The sequence below is a fragment of the Mustela nigripes genome, chromosome 7, assembly GCF_022355385.1.
Source record: "Mustela nigripes isolate SB6536 chromosome 7, MUSNIG.SB6536, whole genome shotgun sequence".
Taxonomy (NCBI): domain Eukaryota; kingdom Metazoa; phylum Chordata; class Mammalia; order Carnivora; family Mustelidae; genus Mustela; species Mustela nigripes.
In genome coordinates, this window is record NC_081563.1 from 29,572,817 (window position 1) to 29,599,298 (window position 26,482).

At 41.4% G+C, this 26,482-nt stretch overlaps 1 protein-coding gene across 9 annotated transcripts in view; it reads right to left on the reverse strand.

Moving 5' to 3' along the window:
- LTBP1 (latent transforming growth factor beta binding protein 1) overlaps positions 1-26,482 on the reverse strand; it is a 400,132-nt gene that overhangs the window by 77,442 nt on the left and 296,208 nt on the right. For all 9 annotated transcript variants that reach the window (XM_059405447.1, XM_059405446.1, XM_059405445.1 and 6 more), the window contains 5 exons: positions 20,164-20,286; positions 16,260-16,382; positions 14,194-14,316; positions 6,589-6,711; positions 806-931 (listed from right to left, as the gene is read on the reverse strand). In XM_059405447.1, the coding sequence (XP_059261430.1) occupies positions 806-931; positions 6,589-6,711; positions 14,194-14,316; positions 16,260-16,382; positions 20,164-20,286 (618 nt within the window). The remainder of the gene's footprint in view (positions 1-805; positions 932-6,588; positions 6,712-14,193; positions 14,317-16,259; positions 16,383-20,163; positions 20,287-26,482) is intronic.

Below are 26,482 nucleotides of genomic sequence, written 5' to 3' on the forward strand. Positions count from 1 at the left end.
CTATCACAGGCCTGGGATAGAACCTTTGCGATTTACTTCTTTACAACTTAGCTGGCTTTTGATGAACTAGATGTTCCAAGAGATGGACTGAAATCATGATGATGATGGGAATCTTCTCAGTTTACTTTTAGAATGGTTCAGATGAATTATTCCTCAATTTATCAAACTCTTAATAAATCATTAAGAACATAAATCTCAGGACTATGAACAGTTCTGTGTCCCTGCAAACACACCGAGGTTGCAAAGAGGAAAGCCAACGTTGTTATCTGAATATCTTACAACACAATTAACTTTTTAGAAGGTAATAAATACCAGTGGGCAAGGACATACACCAACCCACAGCTAAGGATGTTAGAGAAACAACTGGAAAATCCCTGTTGACAGTGCTTCAGAGAAGAATCACACAAGACATGTTTACAATGGTGAAGACTATCATATCTTTTAATCAAAACTGGCAGAGTTTTGAGCTGTATCAAGGAGGCTGCTTACAGGTTTCCTTTGGGTCTCCCCCATGGACCTAAAATCATCATGTCCTGCATGTTTCCATGAATTAATTCAGTACCAGTAGTGGAATCAACTGTGAGTACTAGCATCATTATAACCTTAGGTCATCCTATGCGTAAATCTCAGCAATTCCTGAGTCGTGAATGTGGGCAGGAGTCACCTTGATACATACATGCCTGGAGGCCTTAAATCAGGAGTGTCTCATAGTGTCTTCTGGTGTTTGTCTGTTTCACAGAAAGTGATCTCCTTCCTCTCTGCTTTATCAGGAGATAATTATAGGCCTCCTGACGGTTTATCTTACCTTCACATGTACGGCCATCTGCAGAAATTGAGAAACCCTGTTCGCAGACACAGTGAAAAGAACCGTCTGTGTTGAGACACTCTCCACGAGGACCGCAGTGTCCGGGTCGTTCGCATTCATTAATATCTGGAATTGAAACGAGTTCCAAATATGTGAAAAAAATTTTTTTCCTTTGGTTTCATATGATAGTATGAAACATGCTTACTGGACATACAGTAAGCAACTCCATTACAAAACGGTCGGACACTTATTCTGTGGCCCAAATGCGCTATTTGTACCTACACCAGACCACAAGTTTTAAGGGAGAAACAACTTTGGTTCAATTATATGAATAAGCCCACATTCAACCATTTTCAATTTATGAAAAAAAGCATTTTCATTTTCAGACGATCAACCTTAACATACTTTTTAAAAAAATTTTTTTATTATTATTTTTTAACATACTTTTTTTAAAGACCTATTGGAGGCTTGAGGAACACTAAGAAACAAATTCTGAGAAATGGTCTTCATTCATGAGCATGCTGTGTTCTTTTTGATCTTTCCCACAGCTGTTGGAGCCCCACAGCATTGGGTCCCCTCCATGCCGACTGACTCCCACAATGTGAACTTTTTTTTTTTTAAAGATTTTATTTATTTATTTGATAGACAGAGATCATAAGTAGAGAGTCAGGCAGAGAGACAGAGGAGAAAGCAGGCTCCCTGCGGAGCAGAGAGCCCGATGTGGGGCTTGATCCCAGGACCCCTGAGCCGCAGGCAGAGGCTTTAACCCACTGAGCCACCCAGGCGTCCACACAACATGAACTTAAGGGCAAAACAGGACATGCCTTACCAATACCCTTTGGTCCCTAATGTGGGCCTTCACAATGTCTGCTGAATATATAAATGAAACAGCCTCCCATCTATACTTGGTAGAAAATGGATAAAAGAAATAAAATACAAGAAAAGGAAGGTCTTCCAGATCAGTGAAGTTTTTATTATTTGCACAGCTTTGTGATGCCAATTCTTGAATGACGGGTCAAGGGCTTAATGCAGTGCCTAATGGACAACGAAGGGTCAGCAAGTGGTAGCTACAATTATTAACACTCATGAACCTATACCGCTGTTCATATGTGCTGACCGTCTTAGCGTTAAGTCTTGTGCTGACCTGTTTGTTCTCAATGAAATGTGATTACACTCCCCATAGCCAGGGTCATGATGCACTTCTAAACATTTCTAATGCATGAAGTGAAATGTTCTATCAAGCCAGTGCTAATTATTGTGGCCACGAGTGCCCACATGATGATATTAATGACTCCTGGAGAATGGTCACTTATTCACACCGGTACTGACCCATGCAACTACCTATCTGCACTGTTGTTTTTTTTTTTTTTTTAATTTATTTATTTGACAGAGATCACAAGTAGGCAGAGAGGCAGGCAGAGAGAGAGAGAGAGAGAGGAAAGCAGGTTCCCTGCCGAGCAGAGAGCCCGATATGGGGCTCGATCCCAGGACCCTGGGATCATGACCCAAGCCGAAGGCAGAGGCTTAACCCACTGAGCCACCCAGGTGCCCCTGCACTGTGTTTTAATTAGTGTTTTACTCATCTGTGTCCCTTATTACACTGACAGCTCCTTGAAGAGAACCATGTGTCTGAATGGAGTCCCCAACTCCTAGTACAGCATGTTCACAGTGTATTAGGGATGTTTGCCCACCACAAAATCTCAGTTATGGTCATGCTCTCCTAATTAAACCATGATTGGTTAAAATACTCTTAGTTAACTGGGGCCATGAAAACTATCACAGGTCCTTGGAACCCTGCAGGCAGGAGCCCTTCTAAGGCCATTTCCTTACCTTCCTGAAGCCTCTTTTACCTCTCAGTAAAGAGGTCCTTGATGCACTTTCTTAGAAGTCCATCTTTAATTCAATTAAAACTATTTACTGAATGCTTCCTAAGAGAAGTTTGAACAGGCTGGGGTCCTTGCCATTATGAAGCTCACAGTCTAATAGGGGAGGCAGGAGCCAACATGAGTTGCTGTAAAGCTTAATGGGCACATGGAAAACGTATGGATTACGAGCCCTTCCCAGTGACCTCGAGAACATGCTTACCCATCAACCCTAGAGTTCTCCTCCATAAAGTTATTCCTTTCTCTGCACCCAGGATCTCCTGGTGCTCTTCTTTTTGGCCTGTCCCCTTCACTCTGACCCTCTGTCAACACCACTGATTTATTCATCTGTCTACATCAATTCTTAACTCTTTACCATTCTGTTGGCCATATAATTCGCACTAGCTGGCTTATCCACAACTGAATCAAAATAAGAAACCAAGCAGGAATTACTCATATTTCTAAACAATCTTCCCGCTCTTGTTATTGTCACTGATTTAACAGCATTTCAAGGAAGCTCAATGAATCATTTTCTACTTGACTATTTCTCAATGTGACTTCACCCTGTGAAACCCTTTACTTCTTTTATAAAATCTCCAATACCTTTTATGATTCGTCCCGACCCACTAGTAATACCTTAGACTGGGCATCTTTTTTTTGAACTCTGACCATCTCTTGGCTTTTAGTTTCATTTTTTTCTTTCCAGCCTGCTGTGTTGGGTTACCTCTATCTGGGTGACAAGGTTCAATAAAGTTCCACTGGCCTGGGGAGGGGGTCAAGCCCAAGGTCCATATCTAGCCCAAGCCCAAGAGGTTTTCCAAACCTCCTCCTTACTGCATCCTATGCCTCCATGTGGCCCTTTAAAAGCTGCCAACTTGCAGCTTTGCAGAGGGAATAATGCATGAAGGGCTTGCTTCAAGAGAATTCACTGATTAACAAATAATTGTCTAAAAAGTTTGATGACAGGAACTGAAGATGAATTCCCAGACTTTTTTCCAGGAAACTGCTAAGAAAGAACAACACGAATATCTGGAACTAGAGAAACATATGCATCCAATTTGGGTTGTACTTATTGAGGCATGTCTAAACTATGCTGCTAGCAACTCAGCTGAAAGCCAGACTATATTTAAGTTGGGTTTCTTTCATGGGTCCGAGATTCCACAGAAATTCACAATTTGGCATCTGTAAGTCAAAATGCAAAACTGAAGTGTGTTCTGAATCTCCAATGTACACAGTCCCATTCCTACAGAGACTATTAACATGGAATTGCCATGCTGTCTGCATAGCAGCCTTGATTTTGCTGTGGGAAGAGACTCTTAGACTTCCAACCGAATATGCCCTACTGAATATGGAACTATCTTCAGCTTATTGGGTAAAGTTTAAAGCTTAGGTCTGTCACACACTGTCATTCATATATTATATGTTCCATGGTGATTAGCACTGGCGTCAATCTCATTTTCAGCATTAAAACAAAACTGAAATTGATGCCTGGGTACAGAATGGGACCTAGTCATGAGATTAGACAGAAGTAGGCTAGTAACCTCAGGCCGAGTGAAAGATCAGAAGGCTGCCTCCAGTGGCACAGCCAGAGGGACAGGATTTAAAACAAGAGGAGTATGCATTGCCGTTATAAACAGCCTCTAATCGGAGAAAGTGGGTGGTGGAGAAGACTCATAGATAATACTCTAAACGGCATTAAAACCTGTTTCAGGAATATTTTTCATGTGTTTGGATTTAAGTTTTTTAAGCAGACGTATTCATTTATTCTGGAAAGAAAGAATCACCCATGTGACTGAGCCTGAAGTCAACTTAATAAGGATTTACAGTTAATAAAACATGTTTGGAGAAGTGACATATTAGAGTTGATACCAAATCACAAATTGAATGTACTGAGAGAAGACAGTAGTATAATTAATAAATCAGATGACTAAATTACTTCCTTATGATTTAACTCTAGGAGTTTGTGAAATCTGCAATATGAAATCACTGCCCATTTAAAGAAGACTTATTTTGCCTCTATTTGGTCAAAAATTGTGGAGGAAAGGAAGGAGGAAAGAAAGTACTGCTTTTAAACCCAAACGTGTGCAATAAAAACAGAATACCGGGGTTTTTTAGGAGGTAACTCTTGGCATTTTTATATAAATCAAGATTCATTTGAGGATGAAAAAGTTCCAAAATGGAAATAATCACACAGTAATTTTATAATTCAAGTATTTCTTCTCCATTGCATTAAATCCAAGCACATTTACTTTCTGCATTGAAAATACTGAAAAAATTTAAATTCACCTTACTGCATCACAATGACAAATGAATATAGGACATCCAATGGGGAACATCGCAGTATGGTTAAATCTTGGGCTTGGTAAGTAAATTAATTTTTAAAAATCATGAGGCAAAGGCCCAAATCTTTGGTGTCACAGGGACATATAGATGGATGTGGATAATACTACGGACATAGGGTAGAATATGATTCCAACGCTACGTCTTAGAGAGTACACAAATCCTCCCTTTCAAGTACTATACATCCGGGACATGAAAGAGAAGACATAATTGAGGACAATGCAGAATTAAAAAGTTATTCATGTCCAGTAGCAGTGGAAAAGGAGAACTCCAACAACCTTTACTTATACGTACTTTGGGATATACTGCAGAGTTCGCTAATGGAGGGGAAACCATTAAGGGGAAAAAATTACCCAAGTAGCAGATATAAGTATAAAGGTAAATATAAGTGAGAGCCTTCGGTGGAAGAAATAGGCATGGATTTATTAAGACTAATACAAAGGAAACCCTGCATGGCAGCCAGGTAGAGCTAAAAAAGTTGAGATGAAGGATCTAGACAATCTGATTTTTTTAAAAAAAGATTTTATTCATTTATTTGTCAGAGAGAGAGAGCACGCCAGTGAACACAAGCAGGGGGGGCAGCAGGCAGTGGGAGAAGCGGGCTTCTGAGCAAAAAGCCTGATGTGGGACTTGATCCCAGGACTCTGGGATCATGACTTGAGTCAAAGGCAGATGCTTAACAGAATGAGCTCCTCAGGTGTCCCAACAATCTGATTTTTCAGTCCCAGCATCACCAGTAACTCAGTGTACTACACTGAGGGACAAATATGGAGTCTCACAGTCTCCTCCCTTATTGCTATAAACATGGTAATAATTGGTAGGGCAACATAGGGAAGAATAGTGGAAAAAGATCTTGGGCTCAAATCTCTACTATTTATTTGGGAGGACCAAGCTAATTTCCCTAAGCCTCAGTTACTCATGTGTAATGGATATAAGAAAAGCTGCCTCTTAAATTCTCCACAAATCTATGAACTCCTAACAGCAATTGGCACATAGTAGGTGTTCAGTTAAAGCTCTTATGATTGGTGCTGTATTCTTACAAGTGCCTTGTGTCCTCTATACTTTTGGGAGATGCAATGTGATAGCACTTTAAGGAAAATAATAAAACCCTGCATTCTATACCTCTAATTTTGACCAAATTATTAACGAGTTGTTTTTTTGTTTTTTAGGAAGAGAAAAAGCTGAATACTGGATAAAAACAGGGATCACGGAAAAAAAGGATAAATACCATCCATGAGACAAAATGAAACATACCCACAAAAGACATTTAAAAAAAAAAGCCAGAAGATAATTTTTAATCTAGCACCAAGATTGGCCCATGGAAGGAACAGCAAAGTACAGGTGATCTCAGCTACCACAGAAGTTTGCAGAGCTAGGACACAGTTCCAAAATGCCCGAGTTTCAGTTAATATTGAGTGTAAAGTGAGGACTTCCCATAGTTGATGTAGACCCAAGAAAGAGATTTCAAAACTATAATTTGGCACAGCTCATTTACATATAAATGGATAAAGCCGCAGACTACCATCAGGAGTCATCACAGAATTTAACTATGTAAATTAGGACTAAAAAGCAGAGAAGTACCTTGACATCCTTTATGGTCATTTAGCTGGAATCCATCTGGACAAGTACAATCATAGGACCCTTCAGTGTTAATGCAGTCTCCTCCTTGGCAAACACTGTTGTCCTCTAAGCATTCATTGATATCTGTAAGTCAATTTTAACAATTTAAAAGACAGAATAAACTATATTAAAAAATTAAGCATTACTCTTACACGCATTCATGTAAATGAACATTATTTTGCATTGTTCACAATAACATAATGTTTAATGGAAGACAGCTTTTTAACTTTTTTTTTCTTTTTTTAAAAGATTTTATTTATTTATTTGAAAGACAGAGATCACAAGCAGGCAGAGAGACAGGCAGAGAGAGAGGAAGGGAAGCAGGCTCCCTGCTGAGCAGAGAGCCCGATGTGGGACTTGATCCCAGGACCCTGGGATCATGACCTGAGCCGAAGGCAGAGGCTTTAACCTACTGAGCCACCCAGGCGCCCCGCTTTTTAACTTTTAATTTTTAAAAATGAAACAATTTGAAAGGATTTTGGCTTTGAACAATAAATAAATTAAGGGATTAACATCAAATGAAACTGGGAAGAGAAAACATCAAAGTCTTGTACTAAACAATTCACTTGGCTATGTTCTTGGTGACAACAGGGAATAAAAATATTCTTTAAATATGAATTAAGAGGGGTGCCCGGGTTGTTCAGTTAGTTAAGCATCTGCCTTCGGCTCAGGTCATGATCCTGGGGTCCTGGGATCCAGCTCAGAGTCAGGCTCCCTGCTCAGCTGGGAGTCTGCTTGTCCTTCTCCTTCTGCCCCTCCCCCAGCTTATACTCTCACTCACTCTCTTAAATAAATAAATAAAATTAAAAAAAAATAAACAAATGGGATCAGGAGGGAAACAAATCATAAGAGACTCTTAATCTCAGGAAACAAACTGAGGGCTGCTGGGGGGTGGTGGGATGGGACAGGAGGATAGGGTGTCTGGGTTATGGACATTAGGGAGGGTATGTGCTATGAATTGTGTAAGACTGATGATTCACAGACCTGTACCCCTGAAGCAAATAATACATTACATGTTAATTAAAAAAAAAGAAAAAAGAAAAAAATAGAAGTAACTTCCATCATACACTTTACCTATAGTTTTGTGGGAATGTGAATGTTATTTTATTTCATTAAAGAAGAAGGCCACTCAAAGTAAATAATGAATGAATGAATGAATGAATACATAAATATTAAGAAAAATCGTGAGCATCTAGGGGTGCCCAGGTGGCTAAGTTGGATAAGCATCCCATTCTTGATTTTGGCTCAGATCATGATCTCAGGGTCCTTTTGACTGAACCCCAAATCAGGCTCTGCACTGGGTGTGGATCCTCCTTAAGATTCTTTCTCTCCCTCTCCCCTTCTCCCCCGCAAAATAAGTAATAAATAAGCAAAGAAAGCAAGTGGGGGTGGGGGGCTCAGTCGGTTAAGTGTCTGGCCCTTGATTTTGGTTCAGGTGATGATCTCAGCATCATGAGACCAAGTCCTGAGTAGAGCTCACACTAGGCAAGGAATCTGCTTAAGATTGTTTCTCCCTCTCCCTCTGCCCTTTCCCCTACCTCTCTCTCTCTCTCCAAAAAGAAAAAAAAAAAAAAAAAAACGAATATTTGGAGCATCTATTTATACAAGATCCTGTACTATGAATCATAAGAAAATTTTTAAAGTATTTGGCATGATTTCTGCTCCCAAACAGAAATGATTTAAATTATATTAATAAAAATAAACACAAAATATTACATCGCTTTGTAAGTCCAAAAAAATTCAACCCAAGAGTTGCCAAAATATATAATTACTTGTCAAAAGAATAGTACCAACTTCATGTGTCACATGGATTCGGAGAAGAGATATCATAAAACCAAAGGTGGCTTCATGTCACATGCTTGAAGTTGGGACCACAGAGTAGAAAGTGGAGGAGGGAAGGTAGGGGGCGCTTTTGGCAGGAAAGGGCATCAGCAAGATCAAAAGCTCCATTGAAGTCACTTACTCAGCAGCTATCACCAATAGGTTTGAGGTTGACTGAATTTTTTAATGCATATATTTATAGCATATGCAACTAAACATGGTTTACGTAACCAGTAATGAGTTCTGACTGTGAGCATGTGAGACAATTAATGACCCCCCTCACTGCGCGAATGCTGGGCAGATCTTTCATGAGGACTGTTTATTACCACATTTACTTCCAGTCAGAGCTCATTACTCCTAACACAGTCCATGACTCCCTCTTCTGTTGTCTGTGCAGGACTTCAATTATTAGCACTGAAGAAAGCTAAGGAACAAAACCTTCTTTGTTTCTCAGAACTAGGCATATGATGGCATTTCTTGCCAATAATTATGATTGCTGCGAAAATGCATGAGAAGTTCCAGGAAGAAGTGAACAGGGAGACAGTTACAGTCTCAGTCTCCTCACTGTCCTGTTCAAAACGCTGGCACACCAAATCGAATTCTCCTTGTGGAGCCCAATCCACTTATTAATAACTGTTCATGAGGCAAATAAAAGAGAAACAAGAAAACACTTCTACAGTTTCGCTCCACTAGAAGAGACACAAGTCAGCCTACATTAAAGCCTACATTAAAATGTTTCTGAATACTGACCCTAGGACATAAAACACAGATGATGTGACTTCGTCACACCTAAAGTAGGGTATCCCTTCTTCTTTAGTGTGTTTTTCCAACGTCACTCAAGTGAAATTTACGTACAATACATGCACTGAATTTTAAGAGTCTAGCTCATTGAGTTTGAACAAATGTAGATACATTCTTGTGACCACCGTACAAAGTACAGACATTTCTTTATCCATTTATATCTGTTGGGATCACTGCTGGATTCTTAAATCATCGCAAATGTGATCGTTTTTTTAAGGACCTGTGAGATATCTCTAAGAATGTTATTCTGTAGTTACAAAAATAAGGCTTGGTGATATTTCTCTTTGCTTCTTTTTCCAGTCTGCCCTTAAATTTCCATTCCTAATTAACCATGAAAGAGACACTACAGGAAAACTATGCACAAGAGAGAGAAGAGCTTGTAGGAACCAGGGTCTCCCATGAGGTGTGAAACCTTCAGGTTTCATTCCCATGCCAAAGAACGTTTTATTCGCCAGCTAACTGACACTTGGTATATCAAGATTTCTAAAAGTGGAAACAAAGTTAATAGAGAATATTTTTTAGGCTCAATATAAATTTTTAAATTTTAGATATAAAATAGATAAAAATTCCCTGAAATATTTTAGGTATTTATTTTTGATATAAATTCTATGAAAATAATTCATAAGCTCCAACCCTCTGATTTTTTTTTCAGTAATGATTGTGTCACATGGGGATAAATGCTAGTCTGCTGTGTATGACTCTCTGTCATAAAACATGGATTAAGTGAATATATTAGATCAACCATTAAAAAGAAAGCTGTAGGCATTTCCATGACCCTAAAGTTTTTCTTGTGCCCCTTTTCTGTTTGGCTTCTTCTGGTCAGCACAGTGTTTTTGAGACTGATCTAAGGGCCTGTGTGTACCAACAGCTCTCTCCTCTTTATTGCCACGAAGTGTTGTACCGTATGAATGTGCCCCAATTTGTTGACCCATTCACCTTTGATGAGTGTCTAGACTGTTTACAGCCTGGCTATTATGAATACAGTTTGTGTAAGTCTTTGTGTAATCACAGGCTTCCATTTGCCTTGAGTAAATTCCTAGGGGAAGTGGCGGGATCTATAGTAGGTCTAAATTGGGACGGAGAGGCCCCCTGAAGTGGTTGTGCCATTTTATTTTCCCATCGGGCAGCCATGAGAACTCCAACTTTCCACCCTTATTCTAACAGCTCCATGGCTGTTTTCATGGGTGTTATGTGGGCCTTTGGGTTTCAGATGTACCTTTCCTTGTTCTGTAGGAAACTGGGATAACCAGGGAAAGGCAGATTTCATCGTCAGCGTCGTGTGAAGAATCTCAACTCAAAAAAGGCGAAGGAGAGTCCTAAGAACACGAATTTCACCCACAAGGGAAACACTACATTACCGAGATGTTTGCCTTCGCATAATGAAAGTGTGTCAGCTTTGGTCGTACTACTTTAAGATCATTTGATTTTTTTTTCAAAATCTAAGAGAACCTATGTGAGGAAAAGAAACAGTATTCTAAGTATTTATAAATGATTGTATAGATTTGAAAACCCTGCATTACATTAGAGTGTGATTTAGTCTAAATTTTTTGAAAGACCTCTATCTTCAAAAGCAAAAAAAAAAAAAAAAAAAAGAAAAGAAAAGAAAAAGTAGGTTGAACATTGAGAGAGAGCCCAACATGGGACAGTCCTGCACCTCTGCCTAGGGTGGTGTAAAAGACAGAGTGCTTCTAGGATTTGGGCAGGAGGCTCTAAGGAAACAATGTCAGTCTTGGTCACACCCTCACTCAGAATGCACTGGTCAAAGTCACCAGGGATCCCCACCCTGCTTAATCCCCTGGTTGATTCTGGTCCTCATTCTGCTAAGCAGCAATGTTTGACACAGTCCATGACTCCCTCCTCTCAGAAATGTTTTCTTCTCTTGGATTTTGATTTCCTTCCTTCCTGTCCTGCCACTTGTTCTTCATCCCTTTGGTTGCTTCCTATTCTCCTGCTCACTTAAAATGAGGGGCCAGAACTCCATCTTTGAACCCCTTCTTTCTTCTAGCTATGCTCACTCCCTTGGTGACGTCTTCCAGTTTCACAGCTTAAACACTAGCTACATGTTAATGACTCACAGTCTGGGACTCAACCCTGAATTTTACACACACCGGTCCAACTGCCCCTTAGAGATCTTCATCTGGATACTCATGATAGGCACCCCAAATTTAAAGTGCCCAAGTCCAACTCCTAGTTTCTTCCACAAACCCTATTTCTTGGCACCCCTGCACCTGCTATTCCTTTGAATGGAATCATCTTCCTATCAATAACCAAATGCCATGATCTCAAGGCAGCCTCTGTAAGGTCAGCCCCATCCCCTCTCCCCACTGTCCATATACCCCTGTTTTTTTTCCATAGCATTTATTGTCACTTAAACTATATATTTTACTTATTTATCATGTATATCTTCCTCACTAGAATGCTAGCTCCACAAAGGGAGGAATTCTTGTCTGTCTGGTTTATTGTTGTATATCCTATACCTAGAACAATACCTGGGACATGCTGGGAACACAATTATTCGTGGAATGAATGCATGCATGAAAAGAATGAATGATTTTGACTTGGAAAGAAATGTCATGAGGAAACAAATACAAGCACTTCTTTTCTCTCCTTTTTTTGACTTGGTCTACAAAAAACGACCAAGAGAGAGGGGCCACAGAAAGGCAGAGTAAATCCTAAATCTTTTTCAGGCTTTGCAAGGGACTAGCATGGACCAATCACAGTGACGGGCTGGGGAACGTGCCAAGATGGGGCATGGAAGGAGAGATTGTATCTAGAAGGGGAACAAGTCAGAGGCAGAGCCTTTGGGGCACCTGGGTGGCCTCTGCCTTCAGCTCAGGTCGTGAACCCGGCGTCCTGGGATTGAGTCCCGCATCAGGCTCTCTGCTCCATAGGGAGCCTGCTTCCCCTTCTCTCTCTGCCTGCTTCTCTGCCTACTTGTGATCTCTGTCTGTCAAATAAATAAATAAAATCTTAAAAAAAAAAAAAAAAGGCAGAGCTTTTGAAGGCTGAGATGCCAAGATCTCTAATAACCACAACAATGGAGGCCAGCCTTCGCAGGCCGAATGGCTACTGAGCGTGTTGGAGCAAGTAACACACAGAAGTTGGCACAATACTTGAGATTTTGACTTCCGGAAGGACTGAGGATAAACACTGCAAGAAAACAAGGCCTTTGGCAGAGTTACGAGAGGGAAGTTACACATGTAAATATAGAAGCCAACAAGAAAGATGGCTCTTCCTCCCACAGCTGGGGGAGGCATGTGAACAGCAAGAGCTCAGTTAATTACAGCTGAATACCACTGGGGAGGGTCGGAAACACTACTGGTTGGGAATTAGCAGGCTGAAGTGCTATTAAGAGTTTCAAAGACAGCACTGAATTACTTGAATGGACTCCAACCCTATTTATAACCTAGAACACTAGGGAAATTATCTCTGACTTCAAGAGAAAAAGGACCAATTATATACTCCAAAAGAAGCCTTCTTATCGAATATCTGTATTAACAATGATGAAAGTGGGCTAAAAGCTTTTATTTGGCTTTTCATGTGGTTGATGTTGACAGACTAAAAATTTGGACTTCTGATGAAATGGGCAACACATTAAAACAGCCGAAAGAGAGCAATATGCCCTCTACCGAGGACCAGTCAATGGCCTTGGTTGCCCTCTATGTTGGTCAGGGGTTAGGACAGAAGAGATGCTGGTGGTCAGCTTAGGTTTTCAGGGCCTTACCATGTGCCCCGTCACCTGTTTACTCTGGAAGAGGTTCCTCCATGGCCGGTCCCCAGCTACACGCTTGCCTCTCTCAGCTTGGAAAGCCACTATGCTGAGTCATTAACTGTTATCCATATGTTATAGAGTTCCCAACACACAATTTTTCAATCAAATTTCATTATCTTGATTCATCACTTGTTTGCCTCTTTTTCAATACGTATGTTGATTACACCTCTTGACTGGAGTGAAGACCCATTTGAACACCATCCTTACTTTTGGATCAAATCCTAGATGATTTACTTATTCAGCACTAACATTCATTTTAAGGCCTCTAAAGCTGCCCTGACTGCCCTCTGGAAAGGCTGTCTCTGTTCTGCCAAGTTCTCTTGTCAGGAAAGTAGGGTGCTAGGAAGTATGATGGCTCTTTCCCAAACAAGAGGGATGACAAGTGAGAAAGCATCATGGCCATTTTTCAATGTGTGTCACATCTGTGCCATAAAACCCCTCACCCAAAAGCTCATGTGCTTCTCTCCAAGGTGGGGTCCAACCTCTCACTCACAGACGCTAACTCTCTATGTGAGGCACAACACTGCCTCGCTCACATTTCTGGTTTCACAACTGATAGGGTTTACATGCGGGACATCAGAGGACGAACAGGGAAAAACACAGTGAGTTGAGCAGACCATGAGCTCAGAGAAATCACATGTGACGTGCTGGGGAAAGATCAGCTCAGCAGCCCTGACCCACCCCGAGGCTGGGAGGCACAGCAGGTGGTGGGGTAGTGGGTGGCTAACAATTACCCAGGGCTGTACACCTGGGGTATCTTTTAGAAATACTTACACAGAAAAATCAAAACTGAATAAAATTTAGCTCACAAGAAGCTTCACAGTTATCTGGAAAATTAACTTGTGTTTACATATTTGGATGCTGGTCCTGCTTAAATAAGGTATTGAACCATTCAGAACCATAGACCCGGGATAAACCATCTAAACCAGAGGAAAGTGAAACTGATTCTTTCTGTATTTAAGCTGGCATCACACTTCTAAAACCCAGCTCTGAGCAGTGCAAGGGAAACCTGGATTCTACTGGCTTCTTTTCATTATTTGTGTAACCACAGGGAAAATGATTTTGCAGGAACCTAGTGTCCTGACTGTGAGGTCAGAAGGTAGGACTCAAGGACAGAAGGCAGGACGATGTCCAGATTTCTCTGGGATTCTGCAGTCAGGAGCAGTTCTCACCTTCACAGTGGTCCCCAAGGGCGGATGCTCTGTAGCCTCGGTCACAAACACAGAGGAAAGAGCCCTCTGTGTTCCTGCATTGTCCATTACTGCAGAGATGATGGTACCGACACTCATCAATATCTACCGGGCAAGACAGTAAAAGGAAAGTGTGTGAGCGGTACTCTAAAAATATTTTTAATCATGCATGTAAAGAAGTCTATGAACTATCTAGTTATAACCAATTTAGACTCTTGGTTATGTGAATTAAACTGATCTCTAGTAAAAAGTCATGAATCCCAGGAGGGAAAATCCAGATGAACTTAAAATCTTAACCAGGAAGCTAAGAATCTGTATATATGCATCCCAATGTTCATCGATGAGTGGCAAATACTTTGCTGTAATCTGTAAACCTCAACTTAGCTTCTTGAATCTCTTTTAGAAGTTCAAGTAGAACACCGAGGTTAAAAGCACTTAGGCCTGTCATTGTCTAAAGCAGAGGTCAGCAAACGACAGCTCACTGCCTACTACTTGCACATGCGTCATAACTGCCCAACAGAAGGCACAGTGATACATTGCATGTATTCAATTCTTCTACTTTTACCATGAGACTTCAAGTCTCCTGACGGGGGGGCTATGTCTACCACATCCTTTCTGACTTAGATGATCTAGCATTTTATGGTGGGCAGGTGTTAATTCACGTTGTTTGTTGGCAGGCTTTGTTCTTCACATCTGAGCACAGTGACCTACTTCTGGGATTCTAGAAGAGTCAGCATCAACATCAGTTTCCACAGGGACCCCGCACGACTCTACTCTCCCCTGCTCTGTTACAGCATCGTGTTGATAATCATGGCATTGGGCACCTAACCTTGGATTGCCCCTATTGATAATATGGTAGGTAGTTTTGCATGTATCTGACTTAGTGACATCATAGGCTCTTCAACAGAAAGGATTATGCATATATGAGCCTTATTGTATTACCTGGAGACAGACCTCTTCTCTTATTATACATTCATTTGTAGTTCTCTATGCACGGTGGGCATCTGATAAATGCTTAGCTAATTAAGGTCAGGAGTCACAAACTCACATAAAAAACTTTGAGATGGACTTGTAGAATCTAGAACAAATTAATTTACCTGTGTTGTATGAGTATGCTTGTGTGTGTTCTCAACTTCTAGATTAGGAACTGTAATGTCTTTCCTTCAAATGTTCAAAAGAGGGGAGCATGGGGAAGGCCGTGATAATGTCGGTAGATCTCTTCTTAGTACCATCAGTTATAATAGCATCTTAGAAGACATTTGCACCCATTAAATAGAGTTTACATACAGACACGGATATGATTTGTTTCCTTATTGGTCCTATAGAGTGTGTATTCTGTTCTTAAATAAATGGCATTTAAATGACCTTTCTGTTTAAGAACTCTGGACTCTGGTGCTTGTCACCAGGATATCGTAGTATCTTCAAGCTCAAGAAGCACATACTTATCGAGAAGTGAAGTAATTCTGTGTGAAGTTCGAAGAAATTTATATTTTAAGTCTAAGGTCAGCCTCAGCAAGATCCAAAATACTATCACCTGCGGGAACAGGATGTATTTCACAAACTTTACCCATGATATAAGGGGGATGCTGTTCTTTCACTCTTGCTGAAAAGCCTTCTTCAGTAACATTTTTTTTTTTAAAGGAAAAATTTTAGAAAGGGGAAGAGACACCAAGATGAAGGTCATTAACATTCCATAGCATCATGCCAGGCTGATCTAACGACCTTCCAATTACTAAAATCTGAGTAGGTAAAACTTTCGAATGAACTGAATAGAGCTGATTTTCCGCAGCAAGGAATTACACAGAGGGCAACGCTTTTTCTTCCTAAGCCGAATGCTCAGCCACTAATCACAAATACCTTATTTTTCAGATTTAACCCTTTCCTATCCTGTGTTACGGACTTTTCTGACCTCAGCTGAGGGCTTGCTTTCTGGTGCTATCATGCAACCAGGCAGTTAGTTTCTGAGAGGCACCCCCTTTCCTGAATATCGTCTTTCAGGCCAGGGGCTTAAGCGAAACCCACAGCAGTTCACGGGGCCACGCTCCTACCTTCACACTGGTCTTTCGCCGCTGACAGCTGGTACCCCTGTCCACAGGTGCACCTGAAGGAGCCTTCCGTGTTTCTGCACTGCCCATTCACGCACAGATTCCCTTGCAGACATTCATCAATATCTGTAAATAGAAACAGGGAAAGTATGTTAAATCAGGCCTATTTATATCTACATATATATATAAATATCTATATATCTAGAATACACTGTTATCTAAACTTTGAGCCTATAAATCAAGCTATGAAACTATGTCCTAAAGATCAATGTCTAACTACTCTTTTCTTCTGAAAATATCTTATTATCCTATTATTTAAAATGCATCTGAAACCTTTCAGAACTCCATGTGGGGCACAGTCCTTCCCCTGGAGTACGACCGACGATTACCTATTTCCTGACCAAATCTGTATTTCTTAGCCTCTCCTGTGGCATTAACCTTTGGAACTGTATCCCGATGTAAGGAAGGTGTCACATTATCCCACGTTTTCTGAGAGAGCCCACATAAACTATGAATGTAACTGCAGCTCATGAGTGCGTTTTTTAATCATTGTTTTAGAGAAATTAATTTGGTTTACTAGAAACTTTTGTTTCACTTATTTGTAAAGAAAACGGATCACCACCACAGAAAGTCCCGGCTGCCTACTATTGGCTGCCAATAGGGAAATTAAATCATCAAGCTGAATGTCACTTTCAGAACGATGCTGCACCTTTCCAAATGCTCTCGGTCCATTAGCTTTAGGAGCGGTCGACAGCAAGGAACTGTCTACCTCACGTTTTCCTTTCAGCACATTCTATTAAATACTTGAGACGTCAGTCCAAGAACTTAAGACCAACAACAGCAGTGTGGAGCTGGTTGGACCTCACGTAATGTCTGACAACATTTTTAGTGCCTTGGACTCTTTTAGACTTTCTCAAAGAAGATGACAAATTAAGCATTCCCATGTGAAGATGTCTGCAGCAAGACTATACCCTCCATTCCAAGTCCTGTCAGGGTACGCCAGACATCTTTACATAAGTTACTCATTTATGTCGGGAATATTGTCAGAAGTAATTCATTATCGGTAATGACATGCACACTTGGAACAACTTGCGGCAACCCAGTTATCTTGAATAAGGTGATCTCTGGGTCTTTGAAACGACCACAGGGACAGAGGCAGTGTAATTCTACAGATAAAGAAGCCTTTTCCTTTTCTGATGAGGCACATAATTCCTACGACAAAAGAACGCTTTCTAATAAAACAGGCATGCAGGACAAATGTCTTCTCTTTTTTGTGCCAAGAGATGGAAACAGAGCATATCGTTTTCCCTGAAAAAGGATTTCTCTAAGGGACTTTCGCGCATATCACTATGACGAATCCAGTTCAGAGTTACAACAGAGACTATCTCCGGGTATTTGTAAGTTTAGGACATATAATGCTAAGATGTACAAAGAGATACAAGAACAGAGACACAAAAAAGAAATAAAGAAACAAGTACTGAATTAATACACTAGATAGCATATTTACAACATGGAAAAGAGTTGTTAGGGCGCCTGGGTGGCTCAGTGGGTTAAGCCGCTGCCTTCGGCTCAGGTCATGATCTCAGGGTCCTGGGATCGAGTCCCACATCAGGCTCTCTGCTCGGCAGGGAGCCTGGTTCTCTCTCTCTCTCTCTCTCTCTCTGCCTGCCTCTCCATCGACTTGTGATCTCTCTCTGTCAAATAAATAAAAAAAAAAATCTTAAAAAAAAAAAAAAGAAAAGAGTTGTTAGTAGATTTAGTGAGGTGAAACAAAGTCAATATTTAGCACCAAGGTGAGATTTGGCAGTTGCTGGAAAATTGGAAAAGGAGCAGATTTAAGATCTGGGAAGAATTTGACATTGGTGAGCTGAGGTGGTTTGGGAAAGTTTACGAAATAAATACAGAGAAATATGTTATATAATTTATCGTACAAAGTGTGCGCTTTGATTGGGGAGTAAGGAAAACAGTGTATATTTGGTTTCTAGAGCAGCAGATGGGGGCCTTGCCTGACCCCACCCCACACTGCGATGCAGACACCAGGAAAACCAGAGTAGGGGGGCAAGTTTCACTGGCAAGTGGTGATAACAGCCCTTTCACACCTCCAGCCTTTGACATGTGCTGCTTTCTCTGCCTCCTAAGGTTTTCTCCCCTCCATATTCAGAATTTTAAGACCAAGGTCGAACAGCAGCACCTTGGGTAGCTTTCCCAGCAGCACACAAGCACTTTTTGGCTTTAACAGAACTTTGTACCTGCCTATGACTTGGTGAATAACAACATCAACTACGTGTCAGACTCTGTCCCTGCATTATCTCATTCTCCGTTTCTGTATTTTTTTCACACAATCATCCTATCCCCCTAAGCGAGTACTTATTGTTACTGATGAGCAGATGAACAAGTACAGCTTAGCAAAGGAAGAAAACTTACCCAAGCTCAACTTCTGAGTGTCAGAGCTAGGTTCCGATATTCCAATACCCACTTCTTTTTTCTTTTCTTTTAAAGGTTTTATTTATTTATTTGACAGACAGAGATCACAAGTAGGCAGAGAGGCAGGCAGAGGGAGAGAGAGAAGCAGGCTCCCCACTGAGTGGAGAGCCCAATGTGGGGCTCGATCCCAGGACCCTGGGATCATGACCTGAGCTGAAGGCAGAGGCTTTAACCCACTGAGCCACCCAGACGTCCCCAGACCAAGTTTTATTTTAAAAAAAGCTTGTTAGGTTTGCTTTTTTTTTTCACATAATGATGAGACACTGGGAAAAAAAAAATGTGGTTGTTCAACATAAGAACAGCAAGAAAATGCTGAAATAGTAACACACTGGACTATTAAGCAGCTTTCAAAAATAGTATTTGAGAAGAATTATTAATGATGTATAAAATGCTCATGATACACTATTAAGTGACAAAAAGCAAGATACAAAATTGTACATACATGATCTTAGTGATAGAAAATATCCAAAATAGAGGACTAATGATGAAGGAGATTGAGAAACTCTTATTTTTGGTTTGCTTATTTTCTGTTTGTTAGATTTTCTACAGTGGATGTTTTTTGAAAAAGATTTTATTTATTTATTTGAGAGCACGAAAGGGAGGGAGTGAGAGAGAGACCATGAGTGGGGCAAAGCGGGACAGACAGAGAAACAGAAGCAGGCACCTCACTGGGCGGGGAACCCAATGAGAGCTCAATTCCAGGACCCTGAGACCATGACCTGACCTGAAAACAGATGCTTAATGGATGGAGCCACCCAAGGCGCCCTTATGATGAATGTTTTGTGACAGCAATTTTATTGAGGTATAATTTACCACCACATTATTCGTCTAAAGTGTACAATTCAATGGTTTTTAGTATATTCACAGAGTGGTGGAATTGTATTGTTTTTATAATGAGAAGAAACGAAATAAATAGGTCTGTGGTTTACAGATGCTCTCTAAAAATATGCTGTTCTCCTCTATGTAAATAGATATGGTCTCTATGTAACCACAATGAGGAGTGACTTCCAAACGTGCCAACAAAAATGTGCTCTGAGTAGCTCAGTCAAAATAAATGAGAGGTAACATGGTTCTTTCTCTCTTTCTTTCTCTATTTTTTTTTTTTTTTGGTTCCCTTTTCTTCCTTTCTTTCTTTCTTTTTTTTTTTTTTTAAGATTTATTTATTTATTTGACAGAAAGAGAGATTACAAGTAGGCAGAGAGGCAGGCGGGGGTGGGGTGGGGGGAAGCAGGCTCCCTGCTGAGCAGAGAGCCCGATGTGGGGCTCGATCCCAGGACCCCGGGATCGTGACCTGAGCTGAAGGCAGAGACTTAACCCACTGAGCCACCCAGGTGCCCCTGGGTTCTCTTTTCTAAGCTAATTACTCTAACATAGTCCCAAGTGTAGTTCAAATAAAAAGGAGAAATCCGATAAGAGCATTTACCTTTGCAATGCTTGTGGTCTGGCGTTGGAGAATAACCCTTGTGGCATGAACACATGTAGGAGCCCTCAAGGTTGGAGCACGTGCCGTTTGTGCAGATCTGTGGTTCCAGGCATTCGTCCACGTCTTGAGGAATGTTGCAGAAGGGCGAGGGGAACCCACAAAGACAAAGAAAAAAAGGAAAAGAAAACATGAATAAAGTTGAATTTGGCTAAAAATAGAAACGGTGCATCCTCCAACAGGTACAGATTCTTTACGGTAAGTTTTCAAATGAGCCCAGAGGAGGAAGAGGAGCTCTGGTGTGAGCTGCGTGTATGACAGCTCCGTGCCGTGATTTACTCTGGACAAAGTAACTCAGGGAAGGAACCAAACACACTCTAGGAACCAATTCCACGGAAAGCTTGTTGTAGAGGGGAGGGCAGAAGAGAGGGTAGTTTTAAAGCAGCCTCCCCGACACAATGAAGTCTTCCAAAGAATCAAAGAGGTATTGAGGTCCAGCTGGGAGCTGATGATTTCAGCAGGAAGTGAACGTGCGCGAAAGCCCAAGGTAGGCCTTAGGACCTGGAGAAACCACAACAGTTCTTAATAGAAAGGTGAAAAAGACTCCGACACAATGTTCAAAGATGGCCCTGGATCGGTATTAGAAAAACCAGTCTAGGGGACGAACAAGCCTGGTGGGCAGTTTGAAGGTAGGGGACAGGCTGCAGAGACAGAGAAAATAATACTCAAATTCACCAAGCACTCACCGCACAAAAGGCCGTGCATGTCTGAGCTTGTTTAATCCCAACGGGAGCCATACAAGCCGACCACTGACAGACAAAGGAACCAACACTTGAGGAAGTTCCAACAGATTGCCCAGGGCCACAGGGTTTGAAACTGGGGGCTGGTAGGAGCATCCAGTCAGCGTAACTCCAAAGACCATTCCCTCCTTTGGATCTGTTTCTAGTCACCCATGTTAAGTGTGGTGATACACACCGCAGAAGAGAGGATTAGGAATGTCTGCTTATTACCTGCTAACACAGCACTGACAAAGAAAACCACCACTGAAGTGCCCACTGGTTTCATTCAGCATCCATCACATTCTCACTAGAATGTTGGGAACGCAGGGGCGCCTGCGTGGCTCAGCTGGTTCAGCGTCCGATTCTTGACTGATTTCAGCTCAGGTCATGATCTCAGGGTTGTGAGATCAAGCCCTGCGTTGAGCTCCAGCCGGGGAGTCTGCCTGAGTTTCTTCCCTTTCCCTCTGCCCCGCCCCTGCTCACTCACTCTCCCAACCCACAAATAAATAAATCTTTAAAAAAAAAAAAAAAAGAATGTTGATAATTCAAAAAGAAAAACTTGGGTTCTATGCCCCACCTGATTGCTTCCAGTAAGCCCACTGTATGCTGCCGTGAGAAGACACACGGCGTCTTTTCCTCACCTTAAGGGGAAAAATTTAAACCACCAAGTGCTGAAACTACACACAAAGTCATGATGTAGGCTTAATTTTACAACAGTCTGTAACTTAATCCAAGCATCTTAATCGTAAGGCAGGCCAGCAGAGCAGAGGAAAATGCTCTTGACTACATCCATTTCATTTGGCAATGCTCACCATGAAAGCAATAAAACTCCCCGCCCTCTTACTATGAACAGGCAGGGAGCTGCCAACCCATGCATATCAGAGGTTGAGCTCTAATTCAGCATTCCAGAGTTCAGACTGCATTTGTGCGCACGGCATTTCATTAAACCTGTATTCTGGTGTTCCCACAATGATCGCTAGAAATAGAGCGTTACCAAAATAAGGCAATGGTGGTGGGGGGCGGGGCACACCGGCAAACGCTTCACATGCAAACAAAACAGCCAAGGAACCAGCACCGTCTGTGTGCTCCGCCTGGCTTTCACGGAATCACTCACGATGGTGAGCTAGACCCTACTCTGTGACAACAAAAATAGCACTTCCAGACTGACTCATCGTCCATCGTTTCTTTGGTTGTGGGAGTCCACTTTCATAAACACCGAACGCAAACAACTTGAAAGAAGCAGCCAAACTCTGGAGCCAAAGTAAATAATGGGACAGAATGAGCCGAGACACGGGGCACGTAAATTCCAGACAGCAACGTTAAGATGTCACGTCTGGTATCTGGATCGGTTTCAAAAACGTGAAAAAGTTGAGAAATGTATGGATTGTTCTCTCTGATTATTCGTGTACTAGGAAATGTGACGATAGGGCACGGAATGCAATGACACAATCAATTTCTAAAAGCAGATTAAAAGACAGCCTAGATGGTCAGTCATGAAATACTTTTTAAAAAAAATACTTGATACGAGGGTTCCTGCATGGCTCAGCCGGCCAAGTGTCCAACTCTTGATTTTGGCTCAGGTCATAATCTCAGGGTCGTGAGATCGAGACCCGCATCGGGCTTTGCGCTCAGCTTGGATCCTTTTCGTCCCCCTCCCTCTGTTCCTCTACTTGCAAAAACCCTCTCTCCCTCACAAATAAGTAAAATCTTTTTCTTTCCAAATAAATAAAATTTTTTTTAAAATGCTTGATACTTCTAGGATACTTGAATGAAGAGTATCACAGTGCATATTTAAGACCTGCGGAGAGAGTTGGCCATAAAGTCCTCATCATAAGAAAATTTCTTTAATTCTGTAACTAGGTAGGGTGAGAGACTTTCACTCGACTTACTGTGGTCATTTTGTAACGTATACAAATATCAAATTACTGTGTTGTAAACCTGAAACGAATATAACACCATAGATGTATCATACCTCAATATAAAACAACAACAACAACAGAATACATAGTAGGAAGGTGCCTGGAGTGAGGCTTGGATGTAAAAGGAGTGAAATAAACTCATTGTTTTACCTGGCACCTAGACCTGTTTCTTAAACTACAGACCCATGCAACCTAGTTGGTCAGTGCACTGGCCATCTCCCCTTGACGCCCCACAGGCACCTCCAAGTCTTCACCGCTACAACTCCTCTTTCCCCCTGTGTCTCTTTTATTCCAGGTCAATATATGGTACCACTATCCACTCAGATGCCCAAGTCAGAAATTGGGAGTCATCCTTTCTAGATTCCTTATTCTCCCGCTTTCCCCACATTTGATTTGTAACAGTCAATTCAATTCTATCTTCCCAGTATCTCTCAACTACACCAGCTTCATTTCATTCTTACTACCACCGTTCTGTCCCACATGGGCTACTGCCGAAGTCTGCTTCTCTACTTCAAGTCTTGCCCTCTCTAATCCAGCCAGTAGCCAGTCTTCTAAAATACAAGTACAATCGATCATATGGGTCCTTTAAAAACCCTCTGTGGTTTCCAGCGTTCTTCCATGAAGTCAAAGATACAAACTTGTAGGGCCTTGAGTGTTATCAACAGATAGTGTGCCCTCAGTTCTTACTTCAAACCCTTGGGAGGATCAGTGTTTTGGGAAACAAGGCAGTCCTTATCCACTCCACCATCCAACACCCATAGCCTCTGAGAGGGAGACGGATAAGTCTTTGGTTTTCTGTACTGGAGCTCAAATCTCATCTTACTCTAGGGTTATGGTCTTGTACAAGAGTCAGATTATCCAAATTCTTGTGATGTATACACATAATCAGTTCAAAAGAGAAACGTCATGAAAACACTCTGTCCACAGAAAAATGTGTTCCAAATTCCCAAAACACAATTTACCAATGGGCTTTTGGGACATAATTTGGCATCTGCTATTCAGTGGATTAATTAAACCTCCCACAGTAAGGAAATTGCCAGGGGTTTATGAGGTCAGCTTTTTGTGGATATGATTGTTCAAAAGTTTATGCATCCATTCCAGTACACTATTACCCAATCCAAATTGATCACTGTCATCTACAACACCCCAAGAGACTCTAACAGAGGCCTGTGGAAAACCAGAGTCTATAGGATTTCATGATCTGCTCCTCTCAGAAGCCTATCAGAAGAGGGAGTCAAAACAGTGGACATGATTTGTTCTTAGTGAACACTGGATGATTCCTTTTTTTATTTTTTTAAATTTAAGATTTTATTTATTTATTTGAGAGACAGAGAGGGAGAAAGCATGAGCAGCAGGGGAGGGGCAGACCACGGAGAAGCAGACTCCCTGCTGAGCAGCCCGATGTGGGGCCCAGTGCCAAGACCCTGGGATCATGGCCTGAGCCAAAGGCAGACACTTAACCAACTGAGCCACGCAGGTGCCCCAACCCTGGCTGATTCTTACGATCATCTTTTTCTTTTAAAATGTTTCACCTTGGGGCACCTGAGTGGCACGGTCAGTTAAGTATCCAACGTTTGGTTTCGGCTCAGGTCCTAATCTTAGGGTCATGAGATCGAGCCTGTGTCAGGCTCCATGTTCAGCATGGGATGCGCTTAAGACTCCCTCTCCTGCTCCCTTTGCCTCTTTCTTTCTGTCTCAGATAAATAAATAAATTCCGAAAAAAAATGTTTCACCTCACCATTTAAATCTTGCAGCGTACATTTCTTTGTTAAGATTAATAAGAAGCTCACTGGTCATTAGTTCCTGAACTCCAGCTTCTTTTTTCTTTGGGGGAAAATGAGGACATTAATCTCTTCCCAGCTCTCTGGCAACTTTCCATTCTCCACAATTTTTACAAAGATGACTTTCAGCTGGCCAGCAAATCCACCTGCAAATTCTCTCACTGCCTTGGGATATAATTTTTCTGGGTCAGGAACCCTTTTGAAATTCCCCTTCCTACTGTCCTGGGAGAACACGAGATAACCTGAAGCCGCCCTCTGAGGGTCCAGAGGGTGGTCAGTGGCTGACCTCACACAAATTTCAAAGTCCAAGGTTGTGCTGTCCCCTTCCACTTTACCCATCCGCTCCTTGAGGTTGGTCAGACTTGGTTTTAGAACAACAGTTTACCTGCATTACTTCCTGTGCTTTCAAGGAAATGAATCTCTCAACACTGCACACCAGTCATTCTTCAGAGGTCATTGAGTCTCATTTTATTCCTTAGTGATCACCACAGACTTCAATGAGTGAGCTCCATTTGATATGCAAAGGAAACATCTTATTTTGTCACGATGACTACAGGAAAATACAAGATTACTCCCCACCCCCAACATGACATTACTTCAGTCAACCCTCAACTATTCTGTATACATAGTCTTTTATAGTGAAGATGATGGCAGGACATTTCTGACAGAAAAGCAAGCATGGTGAAGTCAGACACCGACGCTGGTTAGGCCAGTGGGATGGAACAAACCGCTCTCACAGTACGGGAAATCCTCAGGATCTCAGGCGCCCTCTGTCAAGTCTGACCAAGTTAAGATAAGCAGTAGCAATGCAGCCTACAAAAATATGTTATGCATCCCTCAAAGACTCATCACTGTTCTTCAAAGTTGGAGAAGAGCCAATGCTATGTACATCCGAGATAAAGAGCCAAAGATGATCTCAGAAAATCAATTCGTTAATCCTACCACATCACTGGCTTCCTACCTCCCCTTTCTGAAAGAACATTTTGTCTTTCAACAAAACTCAACTGGGGCTATCTATGGTGGAGACCGCCATCTTAGAGTCAAAAATCCCTCAGCCATTCTTACTGCTGCTTGCCAGGGATGGTTCCCACCCATCCCACCCATAGATCTTCTCTCTATGAACTTTTCTTTCCTCATTATCTTAATCATATTGCTTTGTTCTCTTATTTTTTTATGTGTACAGGAAGAGGTAGTATAAAGAGCAGAACACTAGTTTTGGAGATAAAAGACTTGGGATCATGTCCTAGCTCTGCCATTTAATATCTATGACCATAAGCAAGCCCATTAACCTATCTGGGAATCAATCACTGTATCTGTACTATAGGGATGACTGTCCTGATACCAAATAAAATAATGAAGTCAAAGCCCTCTGTAGCAACATAAGAGAAGTTTTTTGTTACTATGGTGTTGGTCCTTTCTCACACAGGTATGTTTTCTGCTGTTAAAAGTGGTTTTTTGTTTGCTTTTGTGGAGATATAACTGACATATGACAAAGGATAAGTGATAATTTGGTACGCTTATATATTGTAAAGTGATTAACAAAGTTAGCTAATGCCTCTCTTATGTCACATAATTATTTCCTTTTTTTGTGAACATAGTTATCATCTAGCCTCCTAGCAGCTTTGAAGTTTATAATACAGCACTGTTGCCTATAATCACTATAAGATGGCACTGTTGACTATAAACACTGATCTGTGAGATAGGTCTCCAGGGCTTATCTACCTGCCAGTTGCAGGTTCGTACCCTTAAACAACATCCTCCCAATGCCCCTAACTCTCAGCCCCTGATAACCACCATTCTATTCTGTTTTGTTTTGCTTATTTACAACTTAAAGTCTTCTCTG